Raw genomic sequence first — 27,573 nt, 5'->3', positions numbered from 1 at the left:
CTGCTCTGGTGGAGATCTGGGGCGGGGGTTTTGGCCACCTCGTGCCCATGCTTGGCTCCTACCCAGCTTTTGTAGGACACTGGCATCATGGCAGGGACCGGTGAGGGGCGGGTTGGGTCTGCTGCCTGGGAGGAGGTTGTGCCAGAGGCAAACATCATCCCAAAGGTGATGGGGAGGCACAGAAAGCCCACTGCCTGAGGACTGAGAGGAGGGCACAGCCACTGGCTCCCCTCTCCAGGTCCTTCCCTCCAGCACCCCTGCCCCACAGCATCCCCCGAGCCCCCAACCCACTGTGCTCTAGGAGTGCATCCAAAGACCCCCAGGTCTCTCTGAGCAAGGGTCCCTAGGACCCGGGGGGGAAGGAGTGAAGCTTTGTGAACCACCATGGTGAAAGGTTTCCAGCTGGGCACCAACGCATGCAATGAAGTCAAGGTCTGGGACAGTGCAGGGAACACTCGAGGGCTATGTACAAGCAGGTGCTGGGTGGGAGAGGGCAGGGAATGAAGGATTGCCTTGCCGACACCAGGGATCAGTCCCATGGGATGTGTGTGGGACAAAGCGGGGCAGGAATAACCACCCACAGCTGAGACACAGCTGAGGCCTTTAGGAGTGAGCATGGGGGAGATGAGGATGCAAACGTGGCACAGCACTTCCAGGTGGTGGCATGTGGCTGGGGATGCTGCATGGGGACTGCTGCCTGGAAGCTGAGACACAATGGGTAGAGGGAAGGCAGCTAAAAACATACCAGGTGGACAAAATCATCTGTGAAAGTCAAGTACTTCCTCCAAAACATTCCCACACCCCAAACAGCTACATGGGCCATGCACCCAAGCCCCACAGTGGCACTGGATTTGGTGGCAGGGCCAGCCCAGGGGGCTTTGCTGGTGGGAAAGCTGGTGGCAGAGGTGGGGAGGGCAGCTGGGGGGTATTTCCCAAGGGTCTGGCTGGAAGACCTGGAACATGTGGTGGGAGAAAGCGCAGCAGGTTGAGGGCTCTGCTGGCGTCCCCCGTCCTGCTCCTGGGAGAGGTGAGATGTGTCCCTTGGGGGAACAGACATAGCTGGAAGATTTGATCGTGTGCCCAGGTGCTCCTGTGGGACAGTGTTGGTCATCAGAGCCTGGAGCAGTCACATTTCAGAGTCCCAGAACCCAGCAGCCATTAAGGTCATGGTGAGGGACCACCAGAGTTCCGCTGTCATCCCACGCCGCCGCCGCCACCACCACCCTGGCACATCACCCCATTCAAGCCAGCCTGGGATTGTGACATCTCTGTGGCAAAACATCTCTTCCAGCATCCTCAGGAGAGCTGGAGCCAAGAGGAAGATGGTGGGGAGGGTGAAGGGACAAGGAAATTTGTGCTGATTTAGAAAGGGGGTGCAGGAGACTGGGACCATGTGTCTGAGGTGGGGCGATGCTGTCCCCCAATTCCTCCTGGCTCACCCCAGAGCTGTGGGGGGAAAAAGTCTCCCGAAACCCAAGTCTCTTGGCAGGAGATGCTCTGCTTGCCCTCCTGAGCTGGCTCCGTTGGTGCCCACAGGCTCCTCTCGCCAGCAGGACAGCGCCGCTTCGTTAAACACGGGCCAGAAGTCTTAGTGAGCAATGGGGGAACCCAGTGGCTCCCCCAGCTGCATCCAGAGCTAATGCCCTGTCCTGCTCCAGGGCTGCCCCACAAACACAGCCCCGCGGTGGGGAGGCCAGCCCTCGGCGCCCCGTGGTGAGGACAGCAGTGTCCCTGGTGCCAGGAGGAGCCCCGTGTCTATAGGTTCTCTCCAGGCTGGTACTGGGGCTCTGTCGAGGTGAAGTAGTCCTCCAGGAAAGCCTGCAGGTACTCGAAGGTGGGTCTCTCCTCCGGGTCCTTCCGCCAGCACTGGCACATGAGGTCGTGCAGGGACTCGGGGCACTCGGGTGGGCAGGGCATGCGGTACCCCCGCTCCACCTGGTCCAGCACCTCCCGGTTCACCATCCCTGTGAGCGGCCAGAGGAGACAGGGCATTGATCAGAGCCAGGCCAGTCCTGCACTGTGCCTGTCCCGGGGGGACACCAAGGGTGTCTGCCAGGACATGCCTTAGGGGCAATCCCAGTGACCCAGGGCGAGAGGAACCTAGTAGCACTTGTCCCTGTCACCTTGCTCAGGGACTAGAGTGGGACAGGGTGGCTGGGACACTGCATCCTGGACAATATCTGCTCACCCCAGTGGAGCAGGATCCAACCTGGGAAGAGGCAGCTCAGGGGCAAGCGCTGGGCATGGACAGCTGGTGTTGGGCACCACAATAGGGACAGGGCCTCTGCCAGCAAGTGCCAGCCCTCACCTGGGTATGGCACTCTGCCCTTGGTGGTCAGCTCGGTCAAGAGGATGCCAAAGGACCAGACATCTGACTTGATGGTAAACCTGCCGTACAGAGCCGCTTCGGGGGCCGTCCACTTGATGGGGAACTTTGCACCTGGATGGAGAGGCAGGGTGAGGGGGTGCCTCCAGGACCCCCATGCACCCAGAGCCATGTGCTGGCTCCAGGCACAACGCACACCACGGGGGCCGATGGCCATTGCTCCGGTGCCACCTGCCCGGGTGCGGTGCCGGCAGCCGTGGGCACTCACCTTGCCGAGCTGTGTACTCATTGTCCTCGATGAGTCGTGCCAAGCCAAAATCAGCCACTTTGCACACCAGGTTCTCCCCCACCAGGATGTTGGCTGCCCGCAGGTCCCGGTGGACGTAGTTCATCCTCTCCACATAGGCCATGCCGGATGCGATCTGTGGGGACCGGCATGTGGGGCCTGTGGCTGACAGGGTGACACGAGGGTCCCCAGGGAGAGCCCAGCACCCCACTGCCTGACCAGTGACAGCCACCACAGCCCACTGAGAGGCTCAGGCAGCCAGTGCCCTCACAAGGAATGTGGGAGGCCCAGAGATGTGCAAACCCACCTGAGCAGCCATATCCACAAGCTGGGGCAGCCGCAGGTACTTGCCCATCTCACCCTTCAGGAAGTCCAGGAGGCTCCCTGTGAGGAAAACCATGGTCAGAGCAATCTGGAGGAGCAGAGCCCCTCAGCTGCCCCCTTGGTGTCCCTCACATGCTCACCCTTGCTCATGTACTCAGTGACGATGTAAATGGGCTCCTCTGACACCACAGCATAGAGTTGAACCAGCTTCTCGTGCCGGAGCTTCTTCATGACCTGGGCTTCCTGCAGGAAGGCCTCTGGGGACATGGTGCCAGGCTTCAGTGTCTTGATGGCCACCCGGGTGGTGCCATTCCAGGTCCCTGTGGCACAGGACATGCTGCTCAGGACATGTGTATGGGGCAGGGAGCCGTGTCCCTCCACTGCTCCCCCACCACAGGCTCCAGGCATCTGCAGATGGCTGGGGACAGGATGCAGGTGGTGACACAGAGGGGACAGCAGGGTGGGAGTGGTCCTTACCCATCCACACCTCTCCGAAGCAGCCCTGTCCCAGCTTGACCTCCAGCCGCAGTGATTCCCGGGGGATTTCCCAGGCATCCTTGGCAAGGCCTTGGGTCTGGGGCTTGGACATGGGGCAGACATTGGTGAGACGGTGGCACAAACCATCAGCATGTTCTGGCACAGGAAGGGACAACAGCAGGGTGACACACGGGTATTTAGGCATGTGATGTCTACCCCACATCTCCTGCAAACACCTTGGGGACCTGTACCCAAACCCTCACCCTCTGCCCTAAAACCCAGTCCCACACAACTGGTTTGGTGTCCCCCAGCTCAGCAGTGACTTCCCTGCAGCACCTGCCCGGCAGCAAGGGCAGGGACAGCACCCAGGGTGCCACCCCGACCCCCAGGGGACCCCGTATGGCTACCCACTGGAGTAGTAGGCCACCAGCTGCTGCAGGCTGTTGAACTGGGTGCGGGAGGTGATGTAGAAGCCGCCACTGTCCAACTTGCGGATCTTGTAGTGCTTCACGTTGAGCCCCTTGGCGTTGTCGAAGTCGGACACAGAGAGGCAATAGGCACCTGTGGGCAGGATTGAGGGGCTGGGGGAGGTGTGCCATGGATGGGTGCTCCCCATGGGGTCCCACTGTGGGTGGGCATGGGGGAGGCAGGACTGGGTATGGAGGTGCTGCTTTCACCCAAAAGCAGAGGATGGGGAGCAGCTCCTGGCTGCACGAGCTGGCACCAGGTGCCAGGGAGGAAGGGCACAGCCATGCCACACCATCACAACCTCCAGCTGCCCTCTGCTTGCACAGCAGCTCTGCCAAGCCTTGCCACCAGCCATCCTACAGGATGTGCTAACAAGGGGAGAGGAGCAGGCAAAGCCAGGCTGAGGGGAGCTGCTGACCAGCAACTCCTCAGCATTTCAGAGAGGAGCCAAGGGGCTGGTGGGCCCAATTCCTTCCTCCACAAATCCCACCATGGGCATTGCTTCAGGAGCTTGGCTCTGCTCTGCCCACATGAGAACAAGGTAGTGTTGCTGGGGCCACAGATAGCAGAGGGGAAGATTTATGCTGCTGCTTAAAGGAGCTGCTTCCACCAGGATAAAATAAATAGTGATAAGTTCAAGGCATAAAACCATAAGGGAACATCAAGGGGCTTTTCCCAAAGGTGCATTTGGAGCCAAACGAAACTAAATTTCCATCATTCTCAGGCAGTCAAACCTCACAGATCACAACTCATGCTTTTGGGAGACACAAAACAAGTATAAAGACTTGTCAGACTTGAAAAAGGGACTAAAGTTCATCACTCCCTAGGCCTGACTGCCCAGGAAGCACACGTTCAAGATTTTGTCACTATACAGGAACCAGGAGAAAACAAAAAAACCCATCTGGTTGGGGGTGTACAAAAACCCAACCAAACAAACCAATAACAAAAAAGCCAGGAAAAGAGACCATCCTGCCTGGGTGCCTTGCCAGAATTGGTGAGACCCCTGGCTTCCACCCTGCCATGAGCTGAACCATCTCTGTTCAGGCAGAGATGTTCTGAAGGGCACTCACTGGGCAGGCAGTGGTGGGACAGAAGTGGCCGCGTCCCTGCAGCCCACGGGCTCAGTGGTGTAACAGTGCATTTGGCACAGGCCAAGTGTCACCGGTGATGTGATGGCCACGTCAGCATCAGCTCCCTGGAGACCAGCACCAGCAGGAGAGACCGAGGGGACTCAGGGTACCCCCACACCCCCAAGAGAGGGTCTCCTCCAGGCCAGCCCTGCTCACCTTTTGTGGTCTCGCTCTCCCGGACCAAGAAGGTCCCTCGGGGGTTTTCGGGGTTGAGCAGCAGCCGCTCGGACTCCCGGCGAGTGATCTTCCCAAAATACCACCTGCAGGAGAAAGGCAGTGGCTCAGCACCTGGCACTACCCCCCCTGCCTGCCCAAGCAGGGGGCTCAGCCCTGGCCCACCCACTGCAGGTTTGGGAGACCAGGGGCTGCAGCTCCAGGCTCTGGCACCTCAGGATGTGCCATGTCCCTGTACAGCCCGGGCTGGGCATTGCTCCCCTGCCATGTGGTGCCACACCTTCAGTTAGACCAGGTTGCTCCAAGCGCCATCCAAACTGGCCTTGAACACTTCCAGGGATAGGGCAGTCACACTTCTCTGGGCAACATGTGCCAGTGTCTCACCATCCACTGGGTAAAGAATTTTTTCCTAACATCTAATCTAAATCTCTCCTCTTTTAGTTTAAAATGTTCCCCCTTGTCCTCTCACAGGCCCCTCTGCCTGTGTAAAAAGTCTCCCTCTCTCCTTTTTAGGAACCCCCTTCAAGTCCTGAAAGGCTGCAATGAGATCCCCCTGGAGCCTTCTCTTCTCCAGGCTCTCCATAAAAACCAGACCAAAAGCATCCACAGTCCTGCTATGCCACCGCTCACCCCTCCACCACGCAAGCACACTGCAGCTCTGCACTTAATGGTCTTAAAGACAGGCTGGTTTGCACATTCAGCAGGGAAAACTAACAAAAAGGAAAAACCCAGAGAACTTGGAGGCTTCGCCCAGGAGCGGGGCAGGGGTGGAGGGGGAGCACTCGGGGTGTGTTTGCTATAAACTGTCTAAAAGATTGCAATTACTCTTCAGCCTGGATGGAGTCTGAGGGCGCGACATAGTTACTGGGGATGTAGCCCGTCTGTCCTGTAGTGAGGGAATGAGCCAGCCACCAGTCACCTTCCCTGCAAGAGAACCAAAACACACTCAGTGTGAAGCCAGGAGCCCCCTGGCCAGCCCCTCACCCGCCCACAGGCACCGGGGGAGGATGAGCCAGCACAGAGCCCCACTGGGAAAAGATGCGGCCCCACAGACCCCAACCCCACAGCCAGACCCCAGCCAGGAGTGCTCCTGCTGCCAGCCTCTTCCCGTGGCTCCGTTTGGGTGAGCTCTCATTACTGGGGCCACCCATCCACATGTGGAATGCTTTAAACCTGAATCCGGCAGGGCAGCCAGCAAGCCAAAATACCTTTGGAGCCACCTGAATGGGAGGGGGATCTGGCTGGAGGTTGTGAGGCACTGGGGGTCCTGGCAGCAGGGAGCAGCAGGCGAGGGGAGGGACAGGAAACAGGGAGAAGCGACAGAATAATGGCAGTGATTAAAAAAGGCACCAGGAAGACCCAAGGGAGTTAGTTAAACACAGGCTGCAGAAAAGCAGCAGGACAGGGCTGAGGCTTGGGCAGGGGCTGAGCCCTGCCCAGCTGTGGTGTCCAGCCTGGATGCAGTGGGATCTGTCCAGCCCGGGTGTCCCATTCACAGCCCCGGGATGGGCACCCTGCAGGGCTGTGGCTCTGACCGTGAGCCTCCTGCTGCCCCAGTGAGAGCTGTGCCTGCACAGCCACGAGTGAGGCTCCTTGTCCCTAAAACCTGGAGCTGAGCCACCGTCCATGCCTCCTGCCCGGGCACAGAGGCCCCAGGCATGTCCCCAGGAGCTGGAGGGTGCTCTGCCCTCCTTCCCGCCGGCTCCTGCTCCGGATGGGGCTGGGAAGGACAACAAATAGAGAAGAACAAGAGGGCAGCAGGAGGCGGCTTCCCCTTCCTGCAGACAGCAGGGCTTTTCCTCCCACCACCTGCATCTTCTTGCCCATCAAAGACAGTCACTGAATTCATCCTGACCACAAGGGAGACGAGGCTACGGGAAAACTGCAGATTTGTGGGAACAGCACTGTAAGGATTCAAGGACTTGGCAGGACAACGTCCGCAAACATGTTACAGAAAAACACCAATAACCTCAGCCACCACTACAAGGCTCATCAGACCACATCCAGACCCATCCCTGACCCTGCAGACTTGTAAACCTCCATCCTTGCTCCAGACTCACCAGCTGCTTGAGACCTGTGCTTTTCCCAGCTAAACCAGTGATGCTTCAAAGCACCAGGATAACCCAGACACGGCCCCCAGCTCCCTGCTATGGTGTCAGTGGGGTGGGGATAGTGGGGACCTTCCAGGCATCTCCTCCCACCCATAGAGCTGGACTCTGCCCCTGGACCAGCCTCACAGCAGCCCTGGATGACATTTTAGCTTCTTCCAGCCCCAGCACATCTCATGGCAGGCAGCTTGTACTCCTCAGCCAGGGCTGTTGCCCCAGTCACCTTTATTGAGGTGGCTCTGAAGGGGACAGGAGGCTGGTTGGGCTCCTTTCCCACAGGACCAGAGTAAACATCTGCTTGAAAAATGCCCAGCTTTTGACTTGTGGCTTCATTCCAGCTTGGGCTGCAAGGCTACAAGCTGGGAATTCAGCAAAACAAACTATTCCAAAAATGTCTCAGTGGGGAAAAAAATAATAATCATCATCATCATCAAAACAAAGCATTTCAACAATTCCCTGCACAGTCTTACCCAAAATATCCCACTACATCCCAGCTGGCTGCCTGCTGGCTGGGAGGAGACTCCTTCCCACTAGCAGTGGTACCACAAGAGCCTTCCTGAACTGGGTGGATTGGTAGGATGACCCAGAGCAGGGAGGTGAGCGATGTGGAGGCTCCTCCTCTCACCCTGAGCAGCCCCAGCCCCATCAGAGCAGCCAAAACCTGCTGCCACCCTGCAAAGCCACCCTGGCCATGGGCTCCCACTATGCCCAGCACTTGCCAGCCCTTCCTGGACTGAACCCACGTCCCTTTCCCACAGCTCCAGGGCACTGACTGTCCTGCCAGGGACCCTAGAGGAAGGGGACATCACACATCTGCCCGTTGCTGTCCCCAAAGTGCAGCAGCCCGAGCTGTTCCCAGACTGTGTGAGCATCTCACGGAGGTCAGTGAGAAGAGTGATTCACCTCCTGAGCACTGCACAGACTGCCCAGCTTCCTCCACTGCCTCTCTCCCTGTGGACATTGCACTCACACAGACACTGGGAAGGTTGACAGCTACATCCTGCACCCTCCACCAAAGGACTGCATCACTAAAAAAAGCCCTTTTGCTCCCCAGGATGCTGCAGAGCCCATCACAGACCGACCTTTCCCTCTGTCCAAGCCTTTGAAAAATAGCAGTAGAGGAAAAAAATAGTGCAGAACCCCAGAACTGATAAAAGGCATAAAAAATCTCCCCTCATATGTGGGTCTGATCTGGACCTCCAGAGCTCACTTTGCAACAGCCCAAAGCAGAACTCAAGCATGGAGCTCACACACTGCTGAGACTGAAAGTAAGAAGCACCAAAACTCCCAAATTCAGGCTTTTCCTGCAACACTGAAACGCTGCCCATCCCAGACTTCATAGACAAAACAAATCACCATTAATAAACAGCATCAGAACAATGAGAACAAGGATCAGATTGAAAACATGTTTGTGCCACACTGCCCAAGCATCTCAGGAGAAATCTCACTCCTGGGATGTTCCCTCATCTTTCCACCCTTGGACTTTGCAAAGCTGTTTTGGGTGCCTGTGTTGGAAGGCAGCAGTGGAGGGGGAGCAGGAGCTGCAGACCCTCGGGACCCTGTGGCAGCTCCATGGCTGGGGACACTGGCTCTGCCAGCCAGGCTCTGGACTGTGTGTGCCCCCTGTCAGGACAGACCACACATGGGTTTAATGCAGGATCATTTTCAGGAGCATATTCCAGCTGGTCATGCTGCCCTGCACGTGATGGATGTGCTGTGGGGAGCAGGATGGAGAGCGAACCAGGGGGTCAGACCCCTAAGGGAATACTTGAATCACCAGAGCCACTCATGAAATATAAAAGTAAAATTAAAAAATGCAAAAGAAAAATGCAAAGGCCAGGGGGGAGTGGAGAGCCAACTGGAAAGAGAGTGCAGAGGGGAGCCAGGCATGGACAAGGGAAGGGGATGGGTTCAGAGCTCCCAGGTGGAGACACAGCTCTGGAATGAACAGTTCCCCAGCATGGGAAGGAACTCCCTGCTCTGTTCTGATCACTCAGGTGGGACAAATGCAACCAACCACAAAACCATCTGGAAATCATCTCCTCCCAGCCCTGCTCCATCCAACCTGCCCTCATGTGGGCAGCAGATGGGCTTTGGTCATTTAGGTCATTTTGAATAACAGTAAGAATGTGCAATACACACCTGACATCCACTTTTCTCCTAAACGGCAGCATGGAGGGAGAGAAAGAAGAGTCAAGAGAGAAGCTGAGACCAGAGACAGCATACAAGCACAGGGGAAAGCACCCATGAAGCTAAGGGATGTGTCCAGGCAAACAAAAGGGAGCTGAGCACGGAGGGGGACGGGACTGGTGGGGACGTGGCTCTGTGTTGGAGGGCACAGAATGGCCAGCAAGCAGAGGACGTGGCTTGGTGACAAGGCTGTGAGGCCACAGTGACCAGCAGCAGGGCCAGGAGGATGAGGAAGCAGGCAAGTGACTGCTTCCAGTGTCAGTGTCCTTGGACAAGTCATCGTGTCCATGAGCATTTTGGCACATCTCTCTCAGCACCCACCCCTGGGAGAGCTGGTCCTGCCAGGCTGGGTGGGGGGTTCCACAGCAGGGACAGAGGTGACAGCTCACCACACGGGCTTGGCTGCAGGGACAGGGACACTCACGTGTTGTTGACGATTTGCAGGCGCTCTCCTTTCTTGAAGGACAAGTCCGTTTCAGTCCGGGACTCGTAGTCATAGAGGGCCACGAAGGTGGTGACTCCCCCTGTGACAAAGAGCACTCAGGAGGGGCACAGCCACAGGTGTGGCCATGGAACAGTGCTCACCACCCTCTCACCATCCTCCCACTGGCTGATAACACAGATCTGCTTCTCCCCCAAGCCCAGAGCCCCTCAAAAGCCCGAGACCCCAAGAAGCTGGACACAAACCCACCAAGACCAGCCTGAGGCCCTCCCCACCCTGGCGAGCCCCAACCCACACGGACCAGCCAGCGCCCCGGCACGCTGCGGCGAGGTGACCGTGTCAGAGGTGTTGAAGCCCCCAAAGAGCTTGGATTCAGCAGCCATGGTCCCAAAGGAGCGGCTGGGGGTGCGGTGGGTGTCGGGAGCAGCCGCCTTGCTGGGTGTCTGCGAGGCTGGGTAACCCCCATGGTGGGTGTTTTCAGCGGGCTCCAGGCTGCGCCGGCGCTGGCTGGGGTCTTTGGGCTTGCTCTTGCTGCTCCCCATGGTCCCGGGCTGGAGGAGACACAGACATCCAGACAGCTTCTATTATTATTGTTATTATTATAGTAATTATTATTGTTAATAAGAAGAAGTTGTTTCCCAGGGCTCGAGTGACAGATGCCTGCCCACCAGGAAACGAAACAACCTCTGGAGTCTGTTCAAGCAGCAGCTGCCGGGCAGTCTGGCCATCCTGCCCTTGCCCTGGGATACCATCGCCCCTCATTAACACCGAGACACCTCCTGCGTGGCTGCAGCAGCCAGTGAAACTGCCAGGACACGCTTTGGGAGCAGAGGGAAGCACTCTGAGCCGTGGCAGTAAAGAGCAAGGATGCTGAGCATGGAGTCTGGACCTGTGCTGAGACTGTGGCAGCTCTGGGGCCAGGCATCTGCCATGGGACATAGCTCAGTCCCCACGTTTCCTCCTACACGTGATTTTCCACCAGGATGGGGATTTAAGTAGTGAAGATGGACCTTTGAAGTCCAAAACATGCAGCAAATGGGATAAAAGTTTAAATCAGGAGCAGTTTCAGGCAGTTTGCAGCTAAGGACCAAGGGATATCGCCTTTATATATAGTCAAATAGTTTATATATAGCCTTCCTTTCCACTCAAGACCACACTCTATAAATACCTTCAAGGTAATGACATAAATGAAGGCAGGGAATTATTTGCAGTCTCCAAAGATGGCAGGATACCCAGCAGTGTCCTGAAGCTATGGACAGAAATATTTAGGCTAGATCACGCATGGCAGGAGGGAAAAGGGAGGTGGAGACAACTAGGGAGGAGAGTATCTCTGATAAGGAAACACAAGCAGGGAAGCAGCAGAGGAGGCAGCTGCTGCCCACAGGGTGCAGACTTGGACGCAGCCATTCATGAGGGTTTGGGAAGGCTCAGCCCCATCCAACAGAGGGTTTTTCTAGCCCAGCTTTGGAAAGAAGCTCGGGCTGAGCCCCCCAGAGCCGTGGGTAGCCCCAGCAGCCTGCACAGCCCCACTGCCACTGTGGCAGAGCCCTCAGCTCTTGCTGTGGGAAAGCTTAGGGGTGCCAGGCACAAGCTGCTCCCTTGTCACCCTCAGCTCCCCTCCCACAGCGAGGGCTTTGCCTGACGAACAGGGCTGATTTCCCAAAAGACACAATTTCCATCTACTGTTTTCCAGCTCCCACACTGCACAGAGGACCAGCAGTGTCCTTGTGTGACCCATGCCGGCAGGCTCAGATCCTGCCAGGGTTTGGGAAATGTAATAAACTGACTTTTTTTGTGCTGGGTATGACTCCAGCAGCCACTCCAGCAGGCAGCAGAGCTGTCCTTCCTCCTGTGGATGCAGGTGATGTGGAGGGACCATGCCTCTGTCTGCCCCAGGACTCAGTCCACCCACATCTGTGCCAGGCTTTGAGGGTCTCAAAGCAAATAAGGGTCAAAGAAAAGCTTTGGACTTGCAAATGGTCACTTCTGGCAATCCAGAGGCAGATCCTGCAGCCAAAGGGAAGGAGCCTGTCCTGTAAATAAATGTACTTGAAAAGCTTGTTGCAGTAGAAGCAGAACTGCAGGGGAGAGTAGGACCTTAGGAGTGATGACATGGAGCCCCCACCTCCCTGTGCCCAGCCAGCCCCTTGCTCACCTCTGCCCGGGGCTCCGGCACCTGCTGGGGCTCCCAGGATGCCAGCAGTGCAGGGAGAAAAGCAGGAGCATGGCAGGGCTGTGACCGTGTGGCTTGTGACTCCCCACGGGACTGTGAGCAAGAGTAGAGCTGCTCAGAGTTTCCCTGGAAGCAGCACTTCCCCAAGCAGGAAAACACCCCAGCTAGGGTGGTGGATTTTGCAGCACTTTGGGAGCACAAGTGTTGCCCAAGCACATTTTCAGAGCCTGGGTCAGAAAATTATTTATCAGTGTACTGAGGAAATCAGGGTATAAAACAGTCAATATGCTCAGAGATTAGCCAGGAGCAGAGCACAGAGAGGGGGGACAGTGGATCTCCCAGGCACGTCCCTAAAACAGGGGGGCCCTCGCCTTCACACCTGTGAGGCTGTGGGCACAGGATGTGCAATTTCCAGGCACATCCTGGCCAGGGACACCATGAACTGTGAGTTCATCCCTCCTCACGAAGCAGTTTGGGCAGGGAGAGCTCCCACCTTGCACCAGGGTGCTGATCCTCCTGGGCAAGGGCTTTGCTGGATGTGCTGGTCATTGATGATGCTCTGACAGGGCCCAGTCCAGCTGTCAGGACTTTGGCCACAAGAGCCAAAGATGGAGGAGGAGGAGGAGGAGGAAGCACGAGCCCACAGCTCTCTGGGGAAGGGGCTGCAGAGCAGCCAGCCCAAATCCAAGCTCTCCTGTTGCTTTGCATCTAAATACCTGTCCTCTCTGACTTCAATGTGGCCAGTGCAAAATGCAGGCTGGCAACCCCAAACTGTGCCCAGAGGCATTGGCAGCCTCAGACCATCCCCACTCCGAGTCTCAGGTAACTCGGCCAACACGACCAGGTGGATTCAGCCCTGTGGCTCTCCACCTGTCCCCAGGGAGGAGAGGGGGCTGAGAAAACCCTTACAGCTCCCACATCCCCCTGGCAGCCGGCAAGGAAAGGGTGCAGATTCCCCTGGAAGAACGCAGGGTTGTGCAAGAGCCTGGCAAAGGAGTGATTAATGACAGCAGGAATGTGCTGTGCACTCAGGTCCTCGAGAGGCACCAGGGAGAGACCCCCCTGCCTCTGGCATAGTCGTCAATGAAACCCCCCCAGAGTCAAAGGGCAGAGAAGGAAGTGTGGTGGCTCCCAGCACACCCCAGCAGCACCACTGGGACAGCATCGCAGCAGCCAGACTGCAAAAAATACCCATTGCCAGCAGCTATGCTGTGTCTATGTCTAATAAATTTATGTCTAATAAATACAGCATTTCTACAAGCAGCAGGCTGCAGGGATGCTCAGCACCACCAACACCCAGCCGGGGCAGCCTGGCTGATGCCCAGTGGGATATTGCCCTGCTGCCGTGCTTTCACAGCTGACAGCGCTGGGGTGGGGGGCTCGGCATCGCTCCCCATCGCGGCCAATGCTTTGGTTTTCAGCAGGACTGCCCCTCTCCCCCTCCCAAGGCTTGTGCAGAGGGCTGGAGCCCGGCCAGCGTTCCCTGTGCTCGGCTCTGAGTGATGCGAGGCGGCGGACAGGCAGCCTTCCTGCGGCGGGGATTAGCACCCCGGGCACGTCGCAGCCTGCAGGAACTCCCTGCTTTCCGCTCCGGGGGCAGCGCCAGCGGCACATCGCGAACCACCACCGGCATGAGCTGCGAGGCCTCAGCTCTGCCGCCCGGGCCGGCCACGCCGAGCACCCAGGGAGGGTTCTGCCTTCTGCACCTGCACCCTGCCCACCCAGGGATGCTCCAGGGCCAATCGGGCTGTGGCAGAGCACCCAGTGCCGCAGCTGTGAGCCCCCCAGAGGGTAAAGCAGCCCGGTCCCCCCTCCCCGGGCCATCGGCGATGTCTTACCGGTGCTTTCGGCTACAGCCTCGCCGCGGGGTGGGGAGGTGCTGCCGGCGAACTCAGCTCAGCTCCCGCTGCAGCCTGCGAGGAGAGGGAGCGTCAGCACCCGCGGCAGCCCCCGCGCCCCGACACCCTCTCCCCCCACGCCACGGTCCAGTGCCCAGGGCTGCCTTCATCCTCCTCCTCCTCGCCATCCCTCCGGCGCGGGGCCGGCCGCTCACACCCGCTCGCTCTGATCTCTCATGTGTGAAGAAGGGATGATTCTCTGCTCCACTTCATCAAACCCACTGGGGATGGGAGAGGAGGCGGCTGGAGCCGCCTCAGGCGATGTCCCAGAGTGGAAGGGGAGCACAGACACCCCCAGCACACAAAGGGATTTTTCACGGGAAAAGCAAAGCCAGTTCCTCCAGACACACCAGCATTTCCAGCCCTGTTGCTCCATCTCCGGACAGCCACGACCTGCGGTAGGCATGGTGGGCCACCAAGCAGAGACCTCGTCCCCCGGGATGAGTCACCTGCTCCATCCCCAACAGCAGAGACAAATGCTACGGCACAAACCGTGCACAAGGTATGGGAGCAACCTGTGCTGCTCAAGCCCTGACTCATCCAGAAAAGCGTATTTTAGCTAAATTTTTCAAAAAGGACAGTTTTCTGTCACAAGTGTGTGTGACGGAGGGACGCTTCTCAGCAGCAGCAGCAGCTCGGGGCAGAGCTTCAAGTGGAAAGCAGAGCAGGACATGGCCCCGCAGAGCCAGGGCAGCCCCTCACCTGCTTTGCCACCCTTTCCCAGCCCCAGATCCTGCAGGAACTGCTCCCTCTTCTCCTACAGAAAGGAAATTCTCTCTCCAACCAGCCCTGCTCACCCAGCACTGGGCAGAGGCTTCAGCCACCCCCAAGGGGCTCCTGCTCCCGCATAGAGGGACCCCACTTCAAGGCCCCAAGAAGTATCCCAACAGGCTCCTGTCCCAGCTGGGGCCAAGGTTTCACACCTCATCCAAGGGGAACATCCCGGGTTTCACACCTCATATAAGAGGAACATCCCAGTGGCTGCATGCAGGGGCCGTGTCCCACCTCAGGTTTGTTTTCATGGCCTCCCCTTCCCCCCGCTAATAAGTTCTGTCACTATTTTTAGTGCATTTGATTAGGATAACGAGTGGGAGCTGACTGGCAGCTCTTTAAGACGTTGAATGGTTTGTAATTTGTACTTGACAAATACTGGCTGGCAATGATTGCACAGCGGGATGGAGGGGGGAAGCTGCAGCCCCAACTCCAGGCTGCAGCACATACAAATAAAGCCGCGTACACACGTGGTGCCCATGTCCCTGCCACACGGGCTCATGCTGCGAGGCCACCACCACGATTAGACCAAAAAGGGCCAAAGCAGCCAAGAGGAAAACCCAAATATGCCTCAGCCTGGGGTCAGCCGTGCGCTGGAGCAGCGAGGTGCCAGGTCCTCTGATGGGAAAGGGGCAGGTCCCTGGGGGGATGGATGCACTAGCAACCTCACGCTGCCAGATTTGGCTGTTTGGTGGCAGCAGCCTGGCACTCCCTGGCACATCTGGCACAGCCTGGCACTGTCCTGCTGCTCGCTTGGCAGTGGGGCTGCCATCCTCATCAGCAGATCACTGGCACAGCCATAGCCAGGCTCACACAACTGGCCAGCACTGCCATCCCCACCTATCTCTGCTGGCTCTGCATTTGGGGTCTTCCCGGCCTCCATTCCTCCCTAGCCAGAGGGGAGGGTGCCAGGGCTGAGCTCAGCCACGCAACCTGCCCGGGGCAGAGGCCGCAGCAAGGAGAGGCCAACCCCGCCCTCCCCTCTCCAAAAGCAATTAAAAATGAAGCACACTCGGCTGCACAACTCAGCTCGGATCAGATCACGGCACGCGAAAGAGCGACATCCCCATCCTCCACTGCCGGCGCTGGAAATGCCACCTGGACTGCCCAGCATCCCCACGCCTCCAACACCCACGCTCCAGGCTGTCTCCCCCCCAAAAATTAATTGGCAAGCTGGGTGGCAGGAAACGGCTCCATCCTCTGCCCTACCTCCCTGTGGAGAGACGCTCTCGCAAAGGCGACAGCGAGGGGAACCTGGCAGCTCCCCGGCGAGTCCCGCTCCGGCTGTTTTCCGCTGCGCCTGGATCGCTCAAGGATACAATGGCCGTGGTACGGGCGGGCTGACAGCGGGCTGGAGCTGGGGGAAGCGATCTTATCGTCTTTGCAAAGACACTAACAAAAGACACTGATTGGGAGTAGACAAAACACAGCAGAGGCAGAAACCTTGGGAAATGCCGCGACAGGCTGGGGCCCAACACCCGACACCGAGCTTTGGGGAGGGAAGCATCTCTGGCAAAACAGGCACTGTCCTTGGAGCTGCTCCAAAGCTGGGTGGGTGCTGAGCAGCACTGCCGGCAGGCACGGTGAGGGGTGTTGGAGGAGAGGTGGCGAGGGGCTGGGAGCACCAGCACCCACCCACTGATGGAGGGAGACGAGCTGAGCCGTGTCCTCAGCTCGCAGAGCCCGGTGAGATTAATCACGGCGACTGTCTCACACCAGACTGAAAAATGAAGCGTGCAGGACGGCGGGCGAGACAAAGCAGCCTGAAGGCACCCAGCCCACGGCAGCCGGCACCGGGGACAGGGAGAGGCATGGAGCAAACGCACCAAACACACCCAGCCCCTCCGTCCCCTTGGCACACAACCAACCCCCTCCCAGCCGGGCCAGGGGCCAGCCGGGGCAGATCCGTGCAGGACCAGTGGACGCTGCCTACAAGAGGTCCCAGGCTGGAGGCAGCCAAAGGGCACTTTGCCATCCCCCGCGTCCCCCTGCGTGGGTGGCACGAAGCGGCAGCAGCGGTGGCCCTGCCAGAGTGGCCCCCAGAGAGCGGGGTCAGTGCTGCGGCTGAAGTCCCAGCTTGGTCAGCGCTGCTGTAACCACATCGAGGAGGTCTTTTAATCATCCTAAAGTGGCACCCTGCCCCCTTCCCCGCCCGCATCGCTCTCCGCTCCCTCCCCACATTCTGGTAGGACACACAGCCCCGGATATGCTCGCAGAACAGTTTCCCCCTCTGTCCCAGGGGATGCTCCTGGTTTTGCCCTTTCCCACGGCAAGCATCACAGCTGGGGGCCAGCGAGCAGCAGCACAGCCCCCGGTGCTTTGGGGACAGCCTCCCTGGCCCGGCTCAGCCCACCATCCCCTCTGCCACCCAAATACAGCCAGTCACCGTGTCCCCCATGGAAAAAGCAATTCCTGTCCCCTGTCCCATGCCGTCAGACTTTGCTCAGTACAAGACAGGGAACGCAGGCTCGTCTCTGCCAGGCTGGGACCAGCCTCACTGCAATGAGTCCCAGGAGCTGTGAAAAGGGGGAGCTGCTGCCCCAGCCCCGCAAGTGGGCTGTGATGCTGCAGACCCTCTTCCTGCCCGGCTGACGCAGTGAGGGCACATCTGGCTTGTGCCTCCAGCCCTTCTCCTCCACAAGGACACTCATTTCTCAGCTGCACTGATTCCTAAAACAGGAGGAGCAATGCAGAGGTGCTCACTTCATCACTCAGCTCCAATTTGGGGATGGGGGAAGCCACAGGCAGGTGTCCCCAGTGCCTGTCTGGGATCTCTGCTTCGCCCAGTAACTGCATGTTGAAGGCACCTGAGCCAAGGCACTCCAGCCGTCTCCTGGCTCCCCCCAGCTGATGGAGAGCTCTTCCAGATGAAGGAATGGCTGGAGCAGGGAGAGCAGTGCAGCTGCTGTGAGGGGCCCCAGCTACACACTCCCCACAGACAGAAGTTCCAACCGCTCCTCTATGACCCTGTCAACTCCCGTTAAAATTAAAACCATCTTAATTAAAGCTCCGCAGCCCAAGACAGCAGAGGCCACTGCATCAAAAAAGGGGAAAGGATAATTAGATCAACCATCCAAATTCACTCCCCCTCAGCACGGGGGAGAGTCACGGTCAGGAGCGATGCAAAATGCCTCCGAAAAGACATGTCAAAACAAGGAGTTTAAAAGACCAAAACAAACCCTGAGAAGCACACAAGCACATTCTGGATGTTCACGTGGCCAAGGAACTGGGAAACTCCAAACATGCACACTGGGAGCATGCAGGGAGCCTGAGCTCTACCCTCATCACAGGGTCAACCCCTCCACATGCAGATTTTGGCTTGCTGGGGTGATGGGCAGTGGCTCTGCCAACATCAGTGGCCACACAGAGCTGCAGGCTGTACCCTTCCTGCCCCCACAGCACCCCAAAACCAGGCAAGGGCAGGGGCATCCTGACACTGGGCACCCCCAAGCACCATCCTGCATAAGGCTAGCAGGAGAAAGCCACAAGCCTTATCTCCCAGAAACAATGCAAGCAGCTGAAGGGAGGAAGCGGAATGTGCTGCAAGTTGTGCTTGCTGGTGCTGAGCTGAGCACTCAGTTTTAAGCCTTTTCTCCACTGAGAGATGTGAGAAGGGAAGGTGCCCATTGCCACACCTTGTCACATCCCCATCACTGCACTGCAGCAGGCCTGGGGACCGACAGGGCCCCACGTCTTTGGATCTGTCAGTGTGTGGGTGCATTCTTTCTGCACTGTAAGGGCATCCAACAATTAGAGAAGGGAAAACAAAGCTTTCTCACCCTGAGGGTGGTCCAACACAGGAACAGGAACCAGAGTAGTGGTGGGATCCCCACAGGAGATGCTCAAAGCTGGCTGGGTGCTGTGCAGCCTGACCATGCTGGTGCTGCTCCGAGTCAGAGCAGGGATGCCTCCCAGTACCTCCCAGCTTGACTCAAGCCTGCACTTCCAGCATTCCCACCAGGACACCAGCCAAAGCCAGGAATTGCCCAACCAGCTCCAGCAAATGCTTTCCAAGGCACACAAAGCCTTTGGCCTGCATTAACCTGAAGCTGGCTTCTCCCAGGCAGGTGATGAGGGCACCGCTCTCCTCCTGCCAAGTCCAGGAGAAGGAAACTGAAAGGAAATGCTTCCAAGGGCAGGAGTGCCCCGGGGGCTGGGAAGAGACGGTGCTGGGCAGGGAAACTCTGATGTCAAGCTGGAATGGTATTAGGAGCTGGAGCTCTTGGCCACCAGGACTGCCTGGTGCCACGGGGCAATGCTTCCCCAAAACAGCCCTCTGGCTCCACACTCCTCAAAATGTGCCCTTTTAACATTGGCCCCTGGGCATGCAGGCACCTCTGAGCTCCCACTGCCTGCCACCTAATTCTTCAGCTTCCCATGGCCCATCACATCAATGCTGTTCCCATCCTCCTCCAGGCAAAGCACCAGGACAAGGGACTGGCTGAGCTGGAGGGGCTGATGGAGACCTGGTGACACGAGCTGGCCCCTGGAGGAGGAGGGGTGATTTCTGTTCCCCATTTCTGCAGCGCCTCTCCCAGCACAGGCAGCCCCCGGCTCCAGGAAATGTGGTTTCCTTCTGCTTTCTGGAAGTGAATATCAACCCCGGGTGCTCGCCGGGGATGGCTGAGGCAGCACCCAGCCCACTCCGTGCCCTGCCCGGCTCCTGGGGAAGGGGCAGGTGGCAGCAGGAGGCCGATGTGACTCACGGGTGTCTCAGATCCGGACAAAACGGTGGTGCCACCTGCGTCTGCCATGGCTCCAGGGCTGCCACACCCATTCTGACCCGGGCGAGACGGCAGCGCAGGCAGGCGGCAAATCTCCAGGGCAGGGGGAGGAAGGGGGCAAGGAACGCAGGAGGCAGAAAAGCTCCAGATCCGAGCAAGTTACAACCACCCCTGGCCATGCTGGCGTCACTGCTAAAACATTTCCACTTTCAGAGAAACCAGCCCATCCAGTCCAGCCAGGCAAGGAGCTCCCGGGGCTCCACTGGCCCTCCAGGACCAGAGCCACAGCCCCATCAGCCCTGCTGAGGGGTCCTGCAGGACCCCCGTGGCAGGAAACCTCCCAACAGCCCTTCTGACATGGAACAGGCACTGAAACACTCGTGGGGAAAAAAAAGGAAAATGCGGGGAGGGTATGTGGGTATGTGCACTCTTGACACGAACCCACAGAGCTGGGAATTTCCCCTCTCCCAGCTGGAGCCACGGGGACTTGGCAGGACTCATGTTGGGGTTCACTGCAATGGGAGGGGATGAAGGACAAGCCAAGCAGAGGCCAAGGCTCTTCTGCCACAGATTTCAAACACCTCCCACTTTGCAGACCCCTGATCATTTTCAAATATGGAGGATCCCACAGAGCAAATTTATGCTGATTATTTTCCTGGGTTACTTTGGGACTTTGGGGCATATGCCCAACACAAGCCTCATGCTCTGGGGAACCCGTGGGGCCACCAGCCCTAATGCACACATGCTATGCGTGGCTGCAGGTCAGGGCTGGGTGATCGGGATCAGCCTCCAGCAATGCTCACTCGACTCCTACTTTCACCTCCATGGGCATGGGTGGGACCGGGAGCAGGTCCCACACCAGTGATCACAGCATGGGACTGTGGCTCTGGCCTTGGAACACCGAGGACATCACTGGCAACAGAGCCCTGAGAGATGCTGGTCCCCACAGCCACTCCCATCTGCACCACCAAAACAAAGCATCGCTCAGGATGCGTCAGAGGAAGCAACCAGGGAGGGTCTTGAGGGGCAAACGGAGATCAGCCAGCCTCAAAAAGCATTCCCAAGCCCAAAAAGCTGTGTTGGATTGCCAGCTGCTCCTGGGGTGAGCGGGATGCTCACACCAGAGAGGATCCAGCTGGGAGGTGCAGCCCCAGACAGTGCTCACTATCAACAGCCCAAGCATATGAAAAACAAAGAAAAATGCTGAGCTGGTGTCTTTTATCCCTGTCACTCCTGGAGCAGAGAGCTGGGCTCTGCACACCTCTGGCACCACTTGCTGCAGTCGTGGTGGGGAACAGAGATGGGCTGTGGGTAAGGTGGATGTGACCAGTGACACGAGGACCTTGCACCCTCCCATGGCATCTCTCCAGCCCTCGCTCGTGCTGCTCATCCTAAAGGGACAGGGTGAAGGGATGCAGGGACAAAGGGATGAAGGGCGTCTCCTCTGCTTCCCATCACCTGTGGCTCACAGTGCCTTCAGAGCAGCCCCCCTGGACCACAGCACAGGAGCACGAGAGCTGTGCCCGCCCCCAAAGCACCCAGAGGGCTCAGGGGAGCGTGTCCACACACGTGCACACCCCCACACACCTGCACCTGTGCAGGCAGCCAGGTGGGCAGCCAGCTGCCCTCCTTGCCCAGCCCCAGCCACACACACCGATCCCAGCAGCCTGAGCCTTCCCACCCCACACACTTCCAAACCCAGCTGCTCCTGGTGTCGGAGCACAGAACTCATCCTGGTCAGTGACTTCTGCAGCTACATCTGCACCCTTCCTGGTCCCGTCACCCTCCCTGCCTGATGCAGCATGGTGCTCACTGGAAGCTCCCGCCAGCTGTGCCAAGGATTCCCAATCCCTTTCCCAGCACAGGAGGGCCCCACCAGCACTTGCCTGATGGGCAGGGGGAGGAAAGGGCCCGTCTGAGCAGGGCGTGACACCAACAGCCTTTTCGTGTAGGTTTTTTTGCATGAGTCAGCAAGCACTTCCACCCAGGAACATCTGAAGCCCAGAAGAGCACTGGCCGACCCCACTGCTGCTGGCGCTGGCTGCAGCTGCAGCTGAGGATGAGGAAGGTGGTTGTGCTTCATGGAGATCAGATTCTATTTGCCCTGCCTAAGGGGAGGCTTTACCTGTGATGTGTGCATGGAGTAGGGCAGTGGGGCTGGGAGAGGGGGAAACTGAGGCACATACTGTGTAAAACCTCACCAACTCCAACAGCAGCTTCTCAGGTGCTCCTGGGGGAAACTGAGGAACGCAGTGGGAAAGCAAGGTGGAGAAGTGAAACTCAGACACAGCACTACACCTCCAACCCCAAATTACTGCTAAAGAATGCCCCAAGGTGAGATATTTTTAGGATCAATTTAGCACTGACCTGACCCTGTCATGCTGCCCCCAAACTGGTGCCTGGCATGGGAAGGGGGACACATTGCTCAGGACAGGCTGGACTTGTTAACCTCTCCCATGGTGGAGGGGGCAATGTAGCAAGGGGCTTTTACCCTTATTGCCCAGGTTTTTGGTGGCCAAGGTTGCCAAGCAGGAAGGATGGGAGCAGCTGTGCTGGGTGGAAGCTATTTTCACAGCATGCAGTCAGGTTTTCATCCATCCATCCATCCATCCATCCATCCATCCATCCATCCATCCATCCATCCATCCATCCATCCTTCCACAGTAGAGGGGCCTCAGGGCCAGCCAAAACCTCACAGTCACAGGAATGAGAGCACAACAGGTCAAGCATGGGCTGGGAAACTCAGGGCCAGCCTCTGAGTCTTGCAGCACAGGGAAAGAACCACAGCACAGCTCAAGTCACAAATGTCCCTGTGTCACACGTCTGCCTTGGCTGCAGACCCCAAAGCCATCCCAGTGCCCTCCTGACATGGGGCCCATGGCTGTGAGGTGAGGGCAGGCTCACTACGCATGGGCCCCATTTCTTATTTTTTTGCCTTAAATGCCCAGGTACTTCTGTTCCCCACATTTCTCCAGACAAGCCCACCAATCCCACGTGCCAGCCTATGGATATTTCAGATGCTACATCTCCACTGAGACTACATGGAGTCAAGGGGCTTGGGCGGAGTTTTTTAAGGGCTGAGTTAAAATCAATGACCAGCCCCACCTCACCCAGCAGCCGATGCCTCTGGCAGCCTGGCCAGCCCCCAGCCCTCAAAAACCCCTCCCTGCTCCCCAGCGAGAACAGCCAGCAGATCTATAGCCTGAAGGGAAGTCAGCGCAATACGCAGATTTGCAGGTCCTGGTTCCTGGCCCAGGTTCAAACCACATTTGTTCCTGAAATCTGTTTCAGGGTTTTCTTTGCAAAGCACGCGTGTGCAGAGCCATGTGCACGGCGGCACCGGTTCCCAACGCAGCCAGCGCCGAGGTCACTGAGTCAACCTGGGACTGAGCTGGGGGCCTGGGTGCCCCTCCTGAGCACACTCTGGGCAAGTCTGGAACTAGATGATCAGGGGAACTGGAATGAGATGAGCTTTAAGGTCCCTTACAACCCAAACCACCCCATGATTCTGAGGTATACTGGACTATCTCCCAGTTTGCTGCCCATTTAAACGATGAGGAAGCAAAGGCTTTAAAACAGCCCCGTGACACACGGCATGTTTTTTGCTGATGGGTGGAAACTTCAGCAAGACACGAGTCCCGGGGAGCTGGACTGCACCACCCACAGCTACAGGCGGTCGGGAAGAGGAGCTTGGACTGGAAACAGTGACAATCCACGCTCCTGTCCCAGGAACAGCTATGCATGGATGGTTATTTCCATCCAGAGGTCCGAGCCGCTCTCTGGGCATGGGATTAAAGGGCTCCCTTCTGCAGGGAGCAGTGCAGGGATGTGCTGCTGTCTGACAAGGCCGTTTCCGATGGGATGCACGCTGGACACATCTCCAGGCGGGCTTCGGAGTGAGATGCGGAGCACTGCTGAAGTGAGCTCAGATGGGAAATTGTTCCAAGAGATAAAGAAACAAGTTGGAAACCGAGCTGCAAAATAGACAGCACAGGAAACAATAGCGCTTCAGATAGGCTTTCCAATTTCCCACAGCTGTGCCAGGAGTCCAGTGCTTTGTCCCAGGGATGCTCGCGGGTTCCCCCCCTTAGACATGCTGGGAGGAGGTGCAGGCTGCTTGCTCGCTCCTGCCTCTTCTCTTTCAAGATCTTACAGGCATTTGCTGGTTGTTTAAATGAGAGGTTGGGGACCAAGTCCTTCAGGTCTCATTAGATTAGAGTTTAGCTCTGCGATGACTTCAAAGGCCAGGCAGGATCCTGCACCAGTAACAGGGAGAGGCAGATGGGATTTGGAAGCGTGGGAGCCCCATGGTCCATCCCCTGCTTGCCTCAGTGAGTCCAGTGAAATGACATTGCTTTGCAGGAGCTGCCCAGGATGCTGCTAAAGGCCATCCCTGCCTCAGGATCTCTGATGTCCCCTCCGTGCCACCAAGGCAGAAAAGGACCCTCTTGTCTCTGCAGCAGAGCCTCCAGACTGGTCGGTCACCGCAGCGCTCTCCTCATCTCATCCCCCAGCTCTCCAGTAGGGGCTGGGACGGCCCTTTCTGCCTCCCCGCGGAACCTCCACGATTTTCCATCACTCTGGCACAAAGTCATTAAAGGGCAGAGCTATCATTAGGGCATCTCCATCACACAGGGAGCACTGCAAGGCCACTAACGATCGAGACAGGGAACATTGGACTTCCCTTCGCTGCTGCTGCACAGACCATAAATAACCCTGTCTTGGGCTGTTTTGGTAGAGCCAGGAGGTGTTTGGAGGAGCCCCTGCCCTGCTGCTCCCAGGTCAAAGCTTGGAAGTGAGAATTGACCCTCGATCTCCCAAGCAAAGGCGTTCTTTCCTGATATATAAGCATTAACTGGCTAATGATTACAGAGACACAGCTCCCCAGGGAGCCAGCACATGGGCCTCGGCTCAGACACCGAGTGCCAAGGTTTTGCTCTGGCTGGGTCCAGAGCCAGCTGAAGCTGATGGCTTAGCATAGGTAAGCCAGGATCAAACTCTATGGCAAAGGTGTCAGGAGCAGCCCCACAGTGGAAATGACAGAAAGGATATTGCTCTAAAGTGCAAGATTGCTGATGTCCTCCTGCACATCCCCTTCCTAACACCTTCCTGGGCAGCCCTGTGACTGTCTGACCAACACCTGCTGCATGGGGGGCCTGGGCACATGATGAGCCACTGCATTCTGAGGGGGTCTTCAAGCCTGGCAGGGACAAACGGGTTCCCATCATTAATGGCTGGGTCTTGGGAAGGTTTGTCACAAGTCGGTTCTCGCACTGGTTGTGCTGGCAGTGGGTATCTCCTCGATAGGAGAGGAGAGCAACAGAGACCCCCAGCACCTCCTCCTCTGGGAGCACCAGCTGGGTAGGAGAAAGAAAAATCAAGTATTTTGTTGCCACCTTCATGCAGTTTGACAGAGCACTGCTGGCTATGTGCTGTCCTGTCCCTGTCCCTGCTGCACAGGCAGGAGCTCACCTCGGGGGAACCCTGTGCTCTGCACCCTCCACTGTCCCCAGCTCCTAATGCCACAGTGCGGTGGAACCTGTCCTGAGGGACCCCCCCGGCTGCATGTCACATCATGTCCCTTCCATTGCATCACTTCTGGGGAGCCAGGAGGATGGGCCATGGCACACACAGGGCAGCACAACGTGCTCCCTGCTCCCTGCCACCTACAACTGCTGCTCAACATCTTTGGGACCAGGACCAGGACCACAGTCACTTCCTAGCACCAAGTCCAGGGCTGAGCCCTGGCACAACACAGCAGCCACCAGGGTGAGGAAGAGCCAGGGAAGAGTGCGCTGTACAGGGCCAGCAAAACACAAGGAGATGCAGCAGATCCCCACTCAGTCCAGCAGGTCTCACACGAGGCTGCACAGCTTTCTGACAGGATGCCCAACACCAGAGAGGATCATGCCAGGATCAGCGCCACAAGATGCCACCCCCTACCACACCTGTCCCCATGCACACAGCCCTGGGCAGCGGCCTCATCCCTGCAGGTTGCCTCCTGCGTCCATCCCAAGTGGCCCCAGGATGCAGCACAGCCTGTCTGGGCACTGAGCAGGATAAAACCTCATCCCGACCCCACTGTGGCTCAGAGCAAAACCCACAATGCTCTTCCATGGCACTGGGGGCTGTGACAGTGGGGACACGCCACTGCCACCACTTGCAGCCACACATGGAGGTTGGATCGCCCAGGCTGTAATGGGGAACTTCCCGCCTGGATGAAGTCTTAAATCGGAGAAGCCGATTCTTCTGCAGTCGCCCAGCAGAAGAGCAAGCCGGGCACGGCAAGGGGCAGGCGAGGGGCACGGCGAGGGGCACGACTTGCCAGGTCCACCAGGGCTGGACACCGGCCCCAGAATCACCGGTGAACAAACACGACAAGGGAAGCGGATCACGAGACATCAAAGCAGGGGGGCGATGAATATTTCATGTCCTGGCCTACATACAGCCCGGCTGTCCCCGCCCTGCGCTCCCGGGGGTCCCCCACAGCCCCTGAGCACAACAAAGGGGAGTTGCAGGCAGGCGGGGCCGCCCCGCCGGACCCCCTGCGTCCCCAGCTCGACCCCGCCAGGCAGTGACACCCCCAGCCGGACCCACGGGTGACCCACCAGACGATGGGCCAGTGACACCCCCAGCCGGACCCACAGCCGCCCCACCGACACCCGGCGCCCGACCGCCAGCATCCTTGAGGGGACCCGCAGCCAGCTCTCCGGGCTGCGGCTATCCCACGCTGCTGGACCCACAGCTGCCCCACGGCAGCCTGGGCATCCTTGGCTGGACCCATCGCCTCCCTGCCAAACTGCCAGCAACCCCGATCGGACCCACAACCAGCTCGCGGCACCGCGGGCATTTCCCCGCCGACCCGCCGGACTCCTCTGCGGGCATCCCACTGCGGGCATCCCCCCGCAGCCCCGCCGGTCCCCACTGCGGATATCCCCCGCCGGACCCCACTGCCGGACCCCGGGCATCCCCCGCCGGACCCCACTGCCGGACCCCGGGCACCCCCCGCCGGACCCCACTGCCGGACCGTGGGACCCCCCGCCCGCCCCACAGCGGGGCTCCCCCGCCGCCGCCACCACTCACCTCCCGCCTGTCCGCGCAGCGGGGCCGCCCCCGCCGCTCGCCTCCAGCGCTCGGCCCCGGCTTTGTCTCCGCGCCGGGGGCGCGGCCGCCGCCCCCCGCCGCCGCCGCCGCCGCGCTCGGTGCCCGCACCGCCCCGCACCGGGCCGGGCTCAGGGCTGCGCCGCCGGCAGCAGCATCGCGCAGCGCCGCGGCCCCGGCGCGCTGGTGCCTCGCCCGCCCCCGCTCACCCCTTCTGCGGGGCGGGGGGGCACCACGGGGAGGGGAGGGAAAAAAAAAAAAAAAAAAAAAAGAGAGTAATATGGCAGCAAACCGGAAACGGAGGATGGGGGAAAAGGCAGCAGCAGCCCCTCCCCTCCCTCCGTGGCTTTTTTTTTTTTCCAGGGAGAAGGCTCCGGGCAGCCGGGCTCCGCGGGGCGCGCACGGGCCAGGGGCCGCCCCCGCCGCCGGCGCTGCCGGCGCGTCCCGGCCCGCGGCGGGGGAAGCGCCTGGTCGCGCCGGGGACACGCGTGGGAGCGGCGGCCGCGGTCCTCGGGGCGCGTCGCCCTGCGGGTGAGGGGCTGGGGGTGCTCCCACCCGAGCCCAGCGCTGCTAGCCCGGCGGGCTGGCTTGGTGTGTTACCTGGAAGCCGGAGCTGGTAACACAAAAGTGATTGTCAGGAGGCTGAAACCCGGCTGGGTTGCGGTTCGTTTTATTCAACAGCTCTAACACGGCGAATTGCAGGGGAAATGCTGTTTTGTCAGGTTCTGTACCTCCCCATCCCCAGGAGAGCTGCAGCACACGTTCCCCCTGCTCTGAAATCAGGAGGCAAAACTTCAGATGGAAAAGCAGGCAAAGATAGACCACGTCCTGGGCCTCCCTGGGAACCCGGAGAACTTCTTGGGGCCCTTTGGAGGCAGCACAGGCACGCAGCGGCGTCTGTGCTCCGCTGGGGCATCTGCCCCGTTTATGGGTTAACACCCCCCACCCCCGGTCTCCCCTGCAGCCGGAGCCAGCCTCCAA

The 27,573-nt window shown here is 58.7% G+C and overlaps 1 protein-coding gene across 2 annotated transcripts; it reads right to left on the bottom strand.

Annotated features, from left to right (window-relative positions):
• Positions 1-268: 268 nt before the first annotated feature.
• SRC (SRC proto-oncogene, non-receptor tyrosine kinase) lies at positions 269-26,601 on the bottom strand. Of its 2 annotated transcripts, none has more exons than XM_069034143.1 (13): positions 26,575-26,601; positions 13,937-14,011; positions 10,227-10,476; positions 9,908-10,007; positions 6,011-6,109; positions 5,168-5,271; positions 3,825-3,974; positions 3,414-3,569; positions 3,077-3,256; positions 2,920-2,996; positions 2,595-2,748; positions 2,309-2,440; positions 269-1,964 (listed from the first exon to the last, which is right to left on the bottom strand). In XM_069034143.1, exons 3-13 carry the CDS (start codon positions 10,465-10,467, stop codon positions 1,756-1,758), a joined length of 1,602 nt encoding a protein of 533 aa, XP_068890244.1. In that variant the 5' UTR covers positions 10,468-10,476; positions 13,937-14,011; positions 26,575-26,601; the 3' UTR covers positions 269-1,755. The 2 variants fall into 2 exon arrangements, with proteins under 2 accessions (XP_068890244.1, XP_068890245.1); XM_069034144.1 differs by lacking the exon at positions 26,575-26,601 and adding an exon at positions 15,977-16,054.
• Between the last annotated feature and the right edge of the window lie 972 nt (positions 26,602-27,573).

Source organism: Aphelocoma coerulescens, chromosome 20, assembly GCF_041296385.1.
Source record: "Aphelocoma coerulescens isolate FSJ_1873_10779 chromosome 20, UR_Acoe_1.0, whole genome shotgun sequence".
NCBI classification, from domain to species: Eukaryota; Metazoa; Chordata; class Aves; order Passeriformes; family Corvidae; genus Aphelocoma; species Aphelocoma coerulescens.
The sequence above is the reverse complement of the archived record's forward strand: the minus strand, read 5'-3'. Positions and strand labels throughout refer to the sequence as shown.

Excerpts from the sequence above, each read along its gene's own strand:
- SRC (XM_069034143.1), bottom strand. The coding sequence starts at position 10,467 with ATGGGGAGCAGCAAGAGCAAGCCCAAAGACCCCAGCCAGCGCCGGCGC. Across the intron at positions 10,008-10,226 it reads GCGTGCCGGGGCGCTGGCTG|GGGGAGTCACCACCTTCGTG; the intron begins GTCCGTGTGGGT and ends TCTTTGTCACAG. Across the intron at positions 2,441-2,594 it reads TGAGTACACAGCTCGGCAAG|GTGCAAAGTTCCCCATCAAG; the intron begins GTGAGTGCCCAC and ends CTCTCCATCCAG.